Source organism: Camelus dromedarius, chromosome 14 (genome assembly GCF_036321535.1).
Source record: "Camelus dromedarius isolate mCamDro1 chromosome 14, mCamDro1.pat, whole genome shotgun sequence".
Classification (NCBI taxonomy): Eukaryota; Metazoa; Chordata; class Mammalia; order Artiodactyla; family Camelidae; genus Camelus; species Camelus dromedarius.
In genome coordinates this window covers 6,697,100-6,712,463 of record NC_087449.1, presented here as the reverse complement: position 1 = coordinate 6,712,463, position 15,364 = coordinate 6,697,100, and the positions used below count along the sequence as shown (strand labels likewise).

At 36.0% G+C, this 15,364-nt stretch overlaps 1 protein-coding gene across 1 annotated transcript in view; it reads right to left on the bottom strand.

The window, feature by feature from the left end:
• ZNHIT6 (zinc finger HIT-type containing 6) overlaps positions 1 to 14,335 on the bottom strand; it is a 49,778-nt gene extending 35,443 nt beyond the window's left edge. The window contains exons 1-5 of the mRNA XM_010987173.3: positions 13,486 to 14,335; positions 12,487 to 12,552; positions 12,294 to 12,400; positions 12,127 to 12,212; positions 5,186 to 5,289 (exon numbers count right to left, since the gene is read on the bottom strand). Coding sequence (XP_010985475.2) covers positions 5,186 to 5,289; positions 12,127 to 12,212; positions 12,294 to 12,400; positions 12,487 to 12,552; positions 13,486 to 14,153 — 1,031 coding nt within the window. The 5' untranslated portion in view covers positions 14,154 to 14,335. The remainder of the gene's footprint in view (positions 1 to 5,185; positions 5,290 to 12,126; positions 12,213 to 12,293; positions 12,401 to 12,486; positions 12,553 to 13,485) is intronic.
• Between the last annotated feature and the right edge of the window lie 1,029 nt (positions 14,336 to 15,364).

The window sequence follows — 15,364 nt, the reverse complement described above, 5'->3', positions numbered from 1 at the left end:
GTTGCCTTTTAAAATGACTCCTAAGTTTTACTCTCAAGAATAGTGGAAGAGGAAAATGGTCTGGCTAAACCATACCTTCACTATATTAGATATTAATACATGCTCATCAGCTACATATTGTGTGTGTGTGTGTGTGTGTGTGTGTGTATACACATATGGTCTTTCTATGATCATCCATTCTTATTCTTTGCCCTTTTTCTAATTAGTTACTAATCTTTTTTTCTTATTAATGAATAAGCACTCTGTCATATACATTAAAGAGTTTTTCTTTTTTTTGGTACAGTTATCTTTTGACTAGATTGTGGTCTTTTTCTGCCATGCAATTTTTAAAAATTTTTATGTAAATGTAATTTTTTTCCCTTTATGGCTCTGAGTGGGATGTTCCTTTTTCCAAAATTATGAAAATATTCCTGCATCTTTTATTTCAAGATTTTACTAACATAGTGTTGCAGGTCACTTATACTTCAGAAGCAAACTCATTCACTCATAGAAAAAGAGATCAGATTTGTGACTGCCAGATGCAAAGGATGGGAGGAGAGGGAATTGAATGAAGGCAGTCAAAAGGTACAAATTTTCAGTTTTAAGATAAATAACTACAAGGGATGTAATGTACAACATGATAAATATAATCAAAACTGCTGTGTTTTATATCAAAGTTGTTAGGAGAGTAAATCCTAAGCATTCTCATCCCAAGAAAAAAAATTTTTTTTCCTATTTCTTTAATTTTATAATCTATGAGATGATGTTCACTAAACTTACTTGATAATCACTTCATGATATATTTGAATCAAATAATTATGCTGTACACCTTAAACTCATACAGTGCTATATGTCAATTATGTCTCAATAAAACTACAAGAAAAATATTTTAACCCACCTGAAAGTTCCAGTTTAAAAAAAAAACCAAACCCAACTTTTCCCTGTCAAATGGCAAGCCATCTTAACCTCACTTACTGAGTAACTCATCTGTATTAATTTGAAATGCTATCTGATCATATACTTGAGTGGCCAAATATCCTTCTATTTTCTATAATCTAACTGTAGATTTCTATGTCAATACCATAAATTTTACTAGAATTTCATACATTTTAATGAGCTCATCCTTATGACTCTTTTTTGCCCTAGGCTTTTCCTTGTGCTTCTCCCATGTTTATTTTACAAAATGAACTTCAGTCATTTTATCATGAATCCTTTCCTTCTCAAAAAAAAAAAAATCAAAAATCAAAAATAACAAAATCCCATTAGTCTTTTCATTATGATCACATTAGATTTAAAGATCATTAAAAAACAAATGTGATTTCTTTAATATTGAGTCTCCTAATAACAAGGTCACCTAACATATACCAAATGTAGAGGCAATATTCAAATTCTGGTTTATCTGAGTCAGAGCCTTAACCAGTGTTGAAAGCTGAAAAAGCAATGAAAATAAATCTCTCTTAAAAACAGAATACTGGGGGCATGGGAGGGGAAAATAATCCTCTGATAAGATGTAGTATGCCCTTCTTCCCTCCTTCCAGCAAATAGCACTGCAATCATCTAAAACGTTGATCATTTTCATATGATTGGCTGAGAAAACATGGGTATCAAAAAGAAGGTACTTCTAAATGTCAGTTTCCATTCCGCCCCACCCCTGAAAGTAAAGTACAGGACCATATATATTTATCTTGTTACTTACATACCACCTTTTAGCAATCAAAATTTTCTGCAGTCCTGATCCTGCTAAACATTAAGTTCAACAAGTATGTCTTCTGTATTCATCTGAATCAGTGGTTCTCAAATTTTGCCTCTCCCCACTGCCTCTACCCCGGGGACATCTGGCAATGTCTAGGGACATTTTTTTGTTGTCACAACAGAGGGGTGTGTGTGTGTGTGTGTGTGTGTTTGTTACCAGTATCTAGTGGGTAGAGGCCAGGGATGCTGCTAACCATCCTAAAATGCACATGCCAGCCTCCCACAACAAAGAACTCTGTGGCTCACAAATGTCAACAGTGCCAAGATAAGAAATCATGATCTAAATCACTGATGAAAATGCTGAACAAGAATGAAAAAATTCTGGAACACACTCAAAAGATTTCCCAGCTGACTATCAACAACCTAACCAGCAATATTCTAAGTATGGCTTTCAACTAACTGGGAACTTACCTTAATGCTTTATTATTTATCTACCATCTGAATAAAGACATTTTAAACTCAGTTTGTGACAAAATCATTTTCCATTTAGAAATAATAATGGGCAACTTAACAATGAACAAATGAAAAAATTCTGTTATAGATTTGAATTATTTTTTCACTAAATTATTTTGAATTATTTATTTCACCAAAATAGTTCTAAGAATGAAAGATCATCTTACAACAACAGATTGGTTTAAGTCAGACTTTACACCTGAACTTTAAGATATCACTCTAAAACATGTGGGCAAATATTCCATATCTCCATAGCAATTAAATAACAGTAAATTATAACATAACACCACTTCAACCTTCCAAATTAGCAAATAAATTTTTTTTTAAAGAGACAACTCAGTGCTAGTGAGATGTTTAAACAGGTCTTCTCATTTATTACAAATGGAAATGAAAACTGGTTTATCTGTAGTTTATTACTAGCCCCATTTTATAGATGAGGAAACTGAGGCACAAAGAAGTTAGGTGGCTTAGCTTAATATCACACAGCTAGGAAGAGGCTGCTTAGAAATTTGAACCCAGGCAGCCTAGCTCCAGGTTGTGCTCTTAACCACTCCATTTTAGTAGCTATATGTTTTATAGAATTTTTTCTACAACTCTTTAAAATGCATCAAAAATGATGAGAAGACAAAATTAAAGGATAAACAGACTGGTGCAAGACATTTTCAATGTATGCAACAGATCCAGATGATATAAACAGGCACATCTTAAATAAAAATTCAAAAGTTAAGCTTCTCTAATAATCAGATATGCAAAAAAGTTTAATAATATTCAATTAAAGTGCAGGTATGACTAAAATACGCACTCATACTTTTTTGTCGAATGTACAAAGTGGTACTTTTTGTGGAAGGACAATTGGAGTTTCTCTCCAAAGTTTAACTGCATGCAGTCTCTGACCCAGTAACTCCATTTTCTAGGAAATGATCCTACAGAAAGAGTTACATGAGCACACAAAACAATTTGTTCTAGGATGTTTATAATGTTATTTATAATAACTAAAAGCTAGAAATTAGCTAAATGTTCATGAATATGGGAATAATTAAATAAATTTGGATACAGTAGCCATAGTTGGAATATACTACTTAAACACAGCAAGGCAAATTTGCATTAACAAGAAAGAGATTCATGTTTTTATATATATGTGTGTATATATATATATATACACACATTTTTTTTTTAATGGAGGTACTGGGGATTGAAATCAGGACCTCATGCATGCTAACCATGTTTTTTGTAACTGAACTTTTTCCCTCCCTCCCATAATATACTGTTAAATAGAAAAAAGCTAGCTGCAAAAAAGTGTGCGCCTTTATTCATAAAAATAATGTTTAACTTGAAGAGAGTCATGTAACTTTTTATACTCTTATGTAAGTATTTAGTATTATGTTTTACTCTGTTAATTAAAAAAAGCAAACATGATTAGAAGGAAATGAAGTATTATCTGTGGCTGCTGTCTCTACACAGTGGAATTATAGGCGCTATTTCTCCTTTAAGCTTTTTTGTGAGGATGTATTACTTTTACAAGTGCTACTGCACGCTGCTTGCCTTCTACATTCCAGTTAGTGTCTAGGTGAGTTAAGATACTAAGGTCACAACTCTTCACAGTAGCTGTCGTAAGCTCCATTTTACAGATGCGAAAGCAACTAAGAAATTGACCCCAAAGCCTATTGTGTACTATGTCGCTAATCTCCTTATAAAAAAAAAACACTAAAAATATAAGAAAACCAACCCCAAATCATTATAAATTCATGAGCAAAAGGCATAATGCAAGAAAATTCCGATTTGCCATTTCAGAGATCAGAGGTGTTTCAAAATAACAGTATAAATTTGTGATCTATACGAAGACCCCAAAACTTTACAGCTGAGGCTATAGTAGTAGTAGTAAAACCATTCTGAATGGTTTCTTTCATAAAATAGGAATACATTTTATATTTGAGAAGGCAGGAACCAGTTACCTTAAAGTTCAAACAAATTATGTCAATTTCTAAATATGTCAGTTCCAAAATACACAAAAGAATCATCTCATATTTGATAAATGCAAAGCATTACTTCACTCCTGGAAACCAACCCCCCAAAGGGAAAACTACCTTTGCAAATATTTGTCTTGAAACACATAAATGGATAACACCATTCTCTAATTATATCTTTTGAAAAGGTAGGTTTATTAGAATAATAACTCTAATGGTTCTGTCTTTTAATTTATGTAGTAAATTGGAAGGCAAACTCAGAGTTTACCCAGTACAACCCCCACATTATATAGATGAAGCCCAGAGGAAGGGTAATTTGCTCAGAGCCTCACAGTTTCAAAGAGACTGAAGAGGGAGGGACTCATTTAGGTTTTTTGACTCTAAATCCAGAATCTTGACTTTTGAAAGGTATTACCCAATAATTTAGTGGGCTACATAGAATACTTTGGGATCCTGTTCCCCTCTGTACTAATGGGGCCTTTTGACCCAGCACTTTCAGAAAGCAGCAGACTAATATCTGTCATATTATTTGTACTCACAGATTCACTATAGAGCAAAATGTTTTCCAAGTCCCCTTTCTTCCCCATCACTGGCTTTCAAATGAAATCTTATTTGGAATCTCAAAGAAAAGAGTATAAAAGCTAAGCTGCTCCAGTTAAAAATATGCAGGAATTCTGCTTTGATTTATGGCTTTGTCGTTGAAGCCTCTGAAATACTTTCATGGTATCTTAAGTGCCAGAGAGAAAGATACATATATTCTCTCCCTCCCTCCCTCCCTCCCTCTCTCTCACACACACACACACACACACACACACACACAGCAAACCCAAAATGTTAGCAAAGTCACATGACATAAAATTAGCATGAGTTCCTAAATACTTATTTCCAATTTGTGCAGTTAACTTGTCTTGGACCAAAAACAAACAGCTCACAGACCACACTTTGAGTAGCAATGTTCCACAGCAAACTAAACCTTAAAAGATGTTCCTAAACAAATCAGAACATCTGATACATTAAGAAAGAAGTTAGAAACTTACTTCTTATCAAAAAATGTTGAATTTTCTTTCCTTTTGGTGAATCCATTGGGTAGCAGCTTTAAGTTAATACCTTGCTTTCGAGCACGATTTTTCATAAAGTACATCTAACAACCAAAAACAAATAGACAAATTAATTTTGAAAATGCCTTAAATTTCAGAAGCACATAAAATAATGTTCAAAACATAATAGTTAGAGATTTATGTGTACTTATGTTTCACAAACGGCACTAAACAGCAACATTCCATTTAATCCGCACGATACTGTGAGGCAGGTGCTATTACTGCCCCCGTTTCTTCTATTTCAACTATTTCTGAGAGGTGAAGCCTATATTCAAATCCAGCTGTGTCTAATTCCAGACACTGCTTTTAACCACACATTCCATAAGCCAAAAGAAGATTTTCATGAGGATTAAAAAAAAAATACAGGCCATTTAGCAATCACAGGGATTACCTACACAATTCTCTTTTTAACTGATGGTTTCATACCATAGTTAGCTATATTTATGCCTACTTTTATTACTAGACATGTAGCTCATTCAGAGGAGGAACTAGAGCACTGCCTAACACAAGGCTTAACTTAAAGCAGCCTCTGTCATAGGATGCACAAAACGGGATGTGAGAACATCCTGGTTCTGACACGTGCTACTCCACTGACCACCTAGGTTGTTTGAACTGAATGAGTCAACTCCAGAGAGCAGTGAAAGAAGTCATATCAAGAAAGAAGAAGGATCACTCAGAGAAGTGGCAGAATACAAATGTCAGCCTTTGGTCAGGTGAGCGGGAGCTAGACTCTGCAATGCAAAGAGAAAATCAAGTCATAAGCCAAGGGAAAGGAATGGCTAGCTATCACTGGCTAAGCAGGATAATGACTTAAGAAATTACAAGCAATTTTACACCATATGGGACTTTGGTTTGAATAATGGCAGTGATTATAAGGACCAACTCTCCCACTGAAAACATCTAAGGATGCCAGATAAAGGAGGGAAATATGTAAACATAAATTTTTTTTAATCACCTTAAAAACATTAATTAAAAAGCTGACAGAAACAGTCAGGAAACTACAGGCCAATATGTAATGAAAAATTAAAACTCAGGTAAGCAAAGCAATGAAGCCACTATTGCTAATTCTGACGAATACAGGCTTCCTCTTCCAACAGCCTCCTTGGCAAGAGGTCAGAGTCAAGACCCAGTAATCTTCTAGGAACCCCTCTCAGATGAAGCTGAGTCACAAAATAATACACCCTCAGGATAAAGGTCATCAGAAATAAATTCTACCCCCAGAGCATGCTAGAAATTTTGTATTAGTCGGCCTGTAATGGGGAGGCGGGGGAGAAAAAAAAACCCATTAGAGGTCGTGGCCAGATGCCAGTCCTTGCTCACCCTTGAAGCGATTTGCCTTGCTTGCGTGGTTAAGGGAAACTTAAACCTTCGACTTGGTTTGAGATAGTCCAGACTGGCAAAGTTCTTAGGTGCCCGGTAGAATAAAAGAAGGCCTGTTTGTTCCAGTCTTTAAAAAAATTCTCACAAGTAATTTTTAAAGAAGAAAAAAGCGGTATTCAACAAAATATAAATAAGCATAAAAAAATATAAGTAACCAAGGCTCAGTACAGGAACCAAAAAGGAAAACAAGAAGTAGCTGAGAGAGCTCTCCATATATTCAGGCACTGAAAGAATCATACACAGATTACAGGACAGCTCTGCAAAATCTAAAGGAATAAAAGAAAGCTTGAAAATATCTGCGGTGAAGAGAAACTACAAAAAGTGACTCAGCAGACTTTTTCTAAAGAACTAAACAACCAAAACTTTTCAGAATGCATTAGAGATAAAAAAGATGACAAAATCACAAGAGGTTAAAGGATGTAAGGAGAAGGCCTAAACCACATTTAACAGTAGTTTTAGAAGAAGAAAACAGAATGAATAAGGCAGAGATAATATTTTAATAGAAATAAGCTGATAATTTCCCAGAATTGATGAAAGACACTCCATTGATTCAAGAAACCTAATGTTTCTCATGTAAGATAAATATAAAGAAATTTGCATTCTCACATTACAGTAAAAATGCAGAACAGCAAAAATAAGAGAAAAAAGATTTCAAAAGCAGTTAAAAATGACAGATGCTTTTACAACAATAACAATGGAAGCCACAGATAATGGAAAATAATTTTGAACCCACAATTCTAGAGAAAAGTCCTTTAGGAGTGAGGATGAAATAAATAAAAATTCAAACAAAAAACCAATAGAGTAATCTAAAAGTTGGCAACTAACAAACCCTCTCTAAAGGACATTCTGAAAGATGTACTTGAGGTAGAAAGTGAGGTTTCAGATTATAAGTCTACGATGATGACAGAAGAAAGAGCAAAGAAAGTGGGAAACATGAAGATAAACCAAAATACTGACTGGATAAAACAGTAATACTGTATAGAGATTTAAAAAAAAAAAAGACAATTTAAATACCTGAAACCAATATGAAAAGTCAGTAGAGTGTTAAATGGAATTTAAGTGTTCAAAGGTAACTGCTGGCAAAGTAGAGCCAAATCCTGTCTGCTGCCTATTTTTATAAGCACATTTTTTTGGCATACAGCCCCACGCAATTGTTTGCATCCTATTCATGGGTGCTTTCTTGCTATAGTAGCAGAGTTGAGTAGTGGTGACAGAAACCATATGGTCTGGCAAAAATATTTACTATCTGACCCCTTACAGAAGAGGTTTACCAACTCTTACTCCAAGGTCACTGCACAGTCTAACCAGGTTAAGGTACTGCTTAACTTAATTTTTTACTGATTAACTTTAGATACTTGTAAATGAAGCATGCATGTAATGTCTAGCCTAACCAATGAAAGGACAGAAAAAAGGTGTATAACTTCCAAACTGATTGAAAAATTCAAACGATAAAAAATCACCCAGTTAGTCCAAAAGACAAGACGAAAAAACAAAGTAAGCCAAATGAACAAATAGCATAAGTAAGGTGAGACATTTAAAGTCAAGTATATAGGTAATTTCATTAAAATTTAAATGAACTTAATGATTCAGTTAAAAGTGATAGACTGTCAGACTGGAGAAAAAACTGGAACCCAACTATATGGTACTTAGGAAAGATATATCCAGAACATAAGGATTCAGAAGGGCCTAAATTAAAAAAAGGGAAAAAATACATCATGCAAATATCAACCAAAGGACTGAAATAGTTTAATACTAGACAAAGTACACAAAAAGCTAGAGACAAAAAGGGTCACATCATAATGCTAAAGGTCAGATACACCAAGAATACATATTTCCTGAGGCATATGCATCTAATAATTTAGCTTTAAAGCATATGATGCAAAGCTAACTGAACCACAAGGAGAAACATACAAATCCTTTTGATTTTATCTATCGGGAAATGTTAACATACCTTTCTCAGTAACTGATAGAACAGACCAAAAAAAAAAAAATCAGTAATATTAAAAACAATCTGAACAACATAATTAACAATTCTGACCTAAAAGGGATATATAGAATACTATATTTACCAACCGCAGAATACTTTTTTTCCCCCAAGCAAACAGAGAACATTACAAAACTTGATCATATGCTGGGCCACAAACACAAGTCTTAATGTAATTTTAAAAGAACAACTCAGAAAGAACTTGTTCTCTGGCCACAATGCAGAAATGCTAAAAATAAAAAAGGATATAACAAAAGTCAAGAGGACATGTTAACAAAATAGAAAAGAAATTCATAATAGCAACTAATCCAGAAAAAAAGAAGACACAAATAAGCAGTATCACAAACAATAACATGACAATTCCCACAGACTCATAAACAAAACTGTTATGTTGAACTTTATGTCAGGACATTTGAAAACTTAGATAAAATGGACAAATTCTTAGAAAAATGTAATCTACTAACAATGATTCAAGAAGTCAGGGACCTGAACAGTCCCATAAATAGCAAAGAATAACCTCAGCAGCCGAGACTCTAAGCCCATGTTGGTTCATTAATAAACTTCACCAAATTCCAAGACAGAAATAATCCCCAAATCAGTTAATGTATCCAAGAACAAAATGGGAACATTCCTAAATAATTTTATGAAACTACAATCATATTGATATAGAAACCTCAGAATACTAAAAAGGAAAACTAGAGGTCATCTCACTCATGAACAGAAATACAAAATGAATGAATTTATAATGTGTACACATACATAACACAATTGAATTCTGGCAAGTGTAAAAAGCATGATATGTGTTATACTAACACACTACACAAGTTTAGCTAAAAATAGAAAATCGATTAGAAGATTAATATCTATATTCTTACCAGATTATAGATTAAAAGAACAAAAATGAAATATTCAAATACAGAAAAAACATTTGATAAAATATGAACACCATTCATGCTAAAACCTGTTAGCAAACTAGGAACAGAATTTCTTCAATAGAGATATCAAATCACATCTTTAAAAAAGTCAAGGATTTAAAGATTCAATGCTGTAAAGAAGTCCAATCACCCAAGTAACTTTACAAAATAAATGCAACCCCAATCAAAATTCCCAGGTCAGGCAGGGGGACTGTAGAATCAATAGGCTGATTTCCCATATTTGTACAGAATTACAAAGAGCCGTAGTCATGTACTCAAGAATATAGCCATACTCTAAAAAATGAACAAAGTGGGAGGACTTACTCTATGAGGTAGCAAGTTTCAGTAAAAGACTGCAATAATTAAGAGCATACTGAGTACTGGTGTGGATAGACAGGTAGAGCAACAGAATGTAACAGAGAGATTACAAACTGACCCAAGCATATACGGATGCTCCATATATGACAAAGATGGTCCTGCAGAGCAGTAGGGAAAGGATGAGCTTTTCAATAAATAGTGCTAGAAAAAGTGGGTTATCCATGTGTAAAGTTAAATGGGACTTCAACTTCACATGATACACAAAAAACAATTCCGTGTTTACAGATATAAATGTGAGATGCAACACTATAAAGCTTTTAGAAAATAATTATGGGAGAAGAGCTTCATAACCTCAAGGTGGGGAAGGGTTTATTTATAAACACATAAAATTGTTAACTGTAAAGGAAACATATGATAAATTTTACTACATTAAAATAAGAACATCTGTTCACCAGAAGACACTACAGAAAGTGAAAAAAACAAGCCACAGAATGAAAAAAAGAATTTACAATACATATAACCAACAACTAGCATCCAAAAGTACAAAGAATTACTACAAACCAGTAAGGAAAAAAAACAGGTGACCAATGACAAGATGAGCAAAAGACTTCACAGGCATTCCACAAAACAGGAAATCCACATTGGCCAATACAACATTTGAAAGGTGCTTAATCTCACTAAGAATTAAAGAACTACAAATTAAAACCAACAGTAAAATAACATAGTCTGACCAAATCAAGTACTGGAGAGGATGTGACACTAAGCAGACTTAAACACTGCTGGGAGTAGAACCTGGTATCCCCACTTTGAAAAATGTTTTGGTAACATCTAGTTAAACTGAAGATTTGTATACCCCGCAACAAAGCCATTCTCCTCCCAAGTATAAACCCTGGAAAAACACATGGATAAGCGAACCATAATTCATAAACAGAAGTTTTCTTCATAGCACGGCCTCTAAAATTTTTTTGTTATTACAGAAAACCCAGAATGAATCAGGGAAGGGCACAAGGTGGTGGCAGGGACTTCTGAGAAGTGGGTGATGTTCTAATTCTAGACCTAGGTGGTAGTTACATGGATGTCCACTCCCTAAATTATTCATTAAATGATGTATTTCTATTTTATGCTTTTTTATATGCATGCCATAGTTCACAATAAAAAGAAAAAATTTAAAAAGTAAATTTATCTTTTAAGTAGAATTTAATTATGCCTAATTAAAAAAAGACTTGATGTATGGTAATTTTTCTTTCAGATATGTGTAATTTCATGTCTGTACCAATAATACCAAAAAAATAAAGTGTTTAAATTCTGCAACTCCAATACCAAAATGGTCTCTGAAAACAATGAATGTAAATCCATGATGTGATTAAAGAATTTTGAGAATTGCAGCTGCAAAATATTTCAAATGGGTAAGCCTTAATTTCGCACAGAGCTAAGGAATAAAAATAGGATAAAAGATACGGAAATTAAGTATATGAAAACACCAAGTCCCATTAGCTCTTCCCTCAAAGCTGAAATCTAATCACTTTCCAATAATTCTAACAGCATCACCCAAGCTACCCTCATCTCTGGCTGAAACCACAGCATTAGCCTTACAACTGGTCTCTCAGCTTCCAATCTTCCACTCTTGCCTGCTCAAGTCCTTTTTCCAGAGGGCAGCAAGAGTGACCTTTCAAAAAGCAAACATGCTCAATGTCCTCCCAGGCTTCCACTTTCGCTTAGAACACATTAGGAGCCCTCATCAGTTTCTCTAACCTCATGTTCAACCTGCTCCTCCTCTTCAGTCACCCTGCCCCTCTTTCAATTCCTCAAACACACCAACTTCGTTCCTGACTCAGTCTTTACTCTTGCTTTTGTCTCTACCTGGAAAGTCTTACCCTAAACGGTCGCATGACTGCCTCTTTCTCAACATTCAGACTGCTGCTTAAATGTCATCTCTCAGAGAAGCCTCTCCTGACTACTATATTGAAAATATTACTCTCACAACCCACCCACCTTGCCAAAAAACACCATTTTCATTTTCTTCAATCTCCTGTGCCTTCTTTATCTTCCTCATGCACTGGACTCTGTCTGTTGTTGTATTGTTGTATTGTTCCTCTACTCATCTTCTGTCTCTCCCACTAAATTACAAGCTCCATGAGAGGAAGGACTTTGTTTTGGTCACTGCTGTATCCCTAGTAACTGGAACAGCCTTTGATCCTAGTAGCCACTTAGTATCATTTGTTGAGTTAAAAAAAAAATCTAATTGATTAGAAGAAATTCTAACTGAAAGGGATTAGAATACTTACATGTTTATTGCTTAGTGGTCTTCTCAAGAAAGCGTCTCTAGAAACATGGTCTGCTGTTCTTGCCACATCTTCCAAGAATCGATAATCTACAAGTTTCAAAATAGAAAAATAAACACATGATATATGCCAATGGCCAGGAAGCATCAATTATACATAAGATGGCTTACCACTTAGGAGATTCATTTCAGTAAATTCTTGTATTGAAACATATGCAGTTTTATCTCGAACTCCATTACAAGTCAGTTCTGCTTTGTGTTTCTTTACACAGGGCAAACTGAAGAGACAAACCGGAGGTACGTTTATACTTTGAGGTAAGAAGGGCAGAGAAAGAGATAATAAAGTAGTAAATTACATATGTACCTGCAGGAATATCGCATACAACGTGGACATCTGTACTTTGCTTCTTCTGTTCCACAAGTTTCACACCTACAAAAGTCCACATGAAACTTAATAAATTATCAAATGTTAATTCTACTTATTTATTTACAAACTTTTAATGATGAGTCAATTATTCATCACAATCAATTTACAGATATGGAGTGAATAAAGGAGATGCAAGTAACTCCTATAAAAGAAGTCCAATCCGTTAGCTATGTTTAGATACCTTAAAGGCACACACACCAAAAAAAGATGTAAGACCCTGACAAATTCAGAGAGTAGCAGCTGCATCTTGTTTCCTAAACTTGATACTCAACCCAGAATGGGCATCAAAATAATGTAGAAATGCTTTTACCCCATCATCTGTCTCCAATTCCTGTTCTAGGATCTAGGGATACTGACAATCAAACTAGAGCTACTTCCATTTGACCCACTGTGTTTGAGGCAATAATAACCCAAGACTCTGACTAACTTTTTTTAAGTCCTATGCTGCCACATGATCACACTATAAGGAAATTAAATCTGAAGTAATAAGTAATCATAGTACCCATAGAGAGACTAGACAGTTGGATGAGTTCAAGTGTATTTGTCTAATTTAACTTAATCCTCTTTGTCCTTGCCAGTTTTATTAGACTTTCTTCAAAACTCTCCTCTCTCAAAGGAATATTGAGCCAAGAGCATATTAGGTCAAGCCAGATTCTGGTCCAAGGGATTTTTGGTTCCTCACAATTTTCACTTCCTAACATGGCCACTGGACACTAGTACCAATCTCACATATTTTCACTGAATTTGCTGTCATCTGACAAAACCCTCCTTTCTCAAACACCCCTGCCTCCACCATCACTCAGGCTCCAGGGACCTAAACTAGCGCTTATTTAATTCATTATTATTCCACACCCTGCTGGTAGGGCAGTTTCTTTCAATCTAGACCACAGAGGAGTCCACAACTTTATTCCCCCAATGGATTTCTCCTTGGCCTACCTTGACATGGCCAGTTTCCGCTTGGAGCCCACTGGGGGATTTATCTGAGACTCATCTTTCACCTTTGTATCAACCATCACTTCTTCTTTGGGTAAATACTTCTCTTCTTTTACATTCATTTCATCCATTATTTCCTCCTTTTTAATGTTCTGATCAATAAACATCTCCTCCTGTTTAATCTCCAAGTTATCTTTCTTCTCTTCCTTTACTTCTAGCCAATACATTACTTCTTTCACGTTCACTTTCTCTTCCTTTACCTCTGGTTCTTCCATAGTCTCTTCTTTTACCATCAAACTACTATCCATCTTCTGCTTCATCTCCAATGCGCCAGGTTTTTCCTCTTTCACCTCGGGCTCATCCTTTACCTCCCGCTTTACCCACTGAAGGTCATTCGGCATACCTTCTTCCATTTCTGACCAGTCCATTACTTCTTGCTTCACAACCGTTAGGTCCACTGGCATTTCCTCTGCCCTGAGTCCACTTCCTTCTTCTCCTTCCCCTGGCTTCTCCATGCCAGTCAGTCCATTCCCCGCCTCTCCATCGCCGGCCTCCTCCGTCCCTGCTACCCCCCTGACTCTCCCGCTACCTGTCTCGAGACTTTGCCGCGCCCCCTCAGCTCCACTCTGGAGACCTCCCGACGTCTCTTCATTTTCACCAGCAAAATTCATCAGCTCACGACTGTTGACCTCCGCTGCCACTCTGTCCTTCAATGTGGCTGGTCCACACCAAAAGGAATGAATTACCGGCCGGAAGACCGACAGCAGCCCACGTGTGGATCACAGAAACAGCAAGCAGCAAACGCCGGGCCAGCGCGTTCAATCTAATAGTCGTAAAGCAAAGCTTCCGCGTCTCGGCACTTCACGACTCGTGGAGCTCTTTACGGCTCTGCGGCCGTCCCGTACGGATCCTCCGGCGATCCGCATGAGGCCACGCCCAGTATGGTCCCTCCTCCAGGGCGGGGTTTCCCAAATCCTTCCCCAGGCAGGCCGCGCCCTCCGCACGTGGCCACCTTGTTTGTGAAGATTGCGGAGGCGGGGGCGTGCGCGCTGGGGAGAGAAGCGAAAGCCCCGCAGCCTTGGACTGGGAAGACCTATCCTATTAACTCTAAACGCGTATGAAAATGAAAAAAACACCTAATGTCTCCGCTCACCACGCTTCAGCGTCTTCAGCAATACTCCAGAGACGATGGTATTACTAATCTTTGCCTGCCTGCATGGAAATAAACTATCAGTGATCGAAACAAACTCAATATATAATGGCTATTATTACTGGGAACCTTGATAGGCTTCAGGTAGGAAAAAGGGCATTAACTTTTATTCTTTCAATTATTTGTCAGTAATAGCTGAAATCAGCCAGTTTCCCATTTACAGCAACCTACAGGATTCTAAGAGGGGAGGAATGTATATATGTATATGTGTGTGTGTATATATATATACATGCATACATATATATATATGTAAAATATATATATATATATATATATATATTTTTCTCCCTATTTAAAGACTGGGCAGAAAATTCAATCCCAGGACTAGACATCTAAAAAAATAAAAAACCCACACACAACATACGAAAAACAGAAGCCATCCTGGCATCTGTTTTGTTACTTTTAAAAATTATTTTTACATACTGGGAATTAGGCACTTTCACTTAATCTTCACATCAACTGTGGAATACATATTTTTCTCTGTACATAAGGAGACTTAAAGAATTGGCTTTTTAGCTGTGGGCTGCTTTGTGCCACTCCCTTAAAGCCTGTTGCGGTTGGCTGGGCATTTAGCTGTTATCATTCGCACATTGATCAGAGAATGGGAATTTTGAATGGGTGAGCAGAATGAGAAAGGTAATTTTGGAACCTTAGTTGGGGCTCTACTGATTC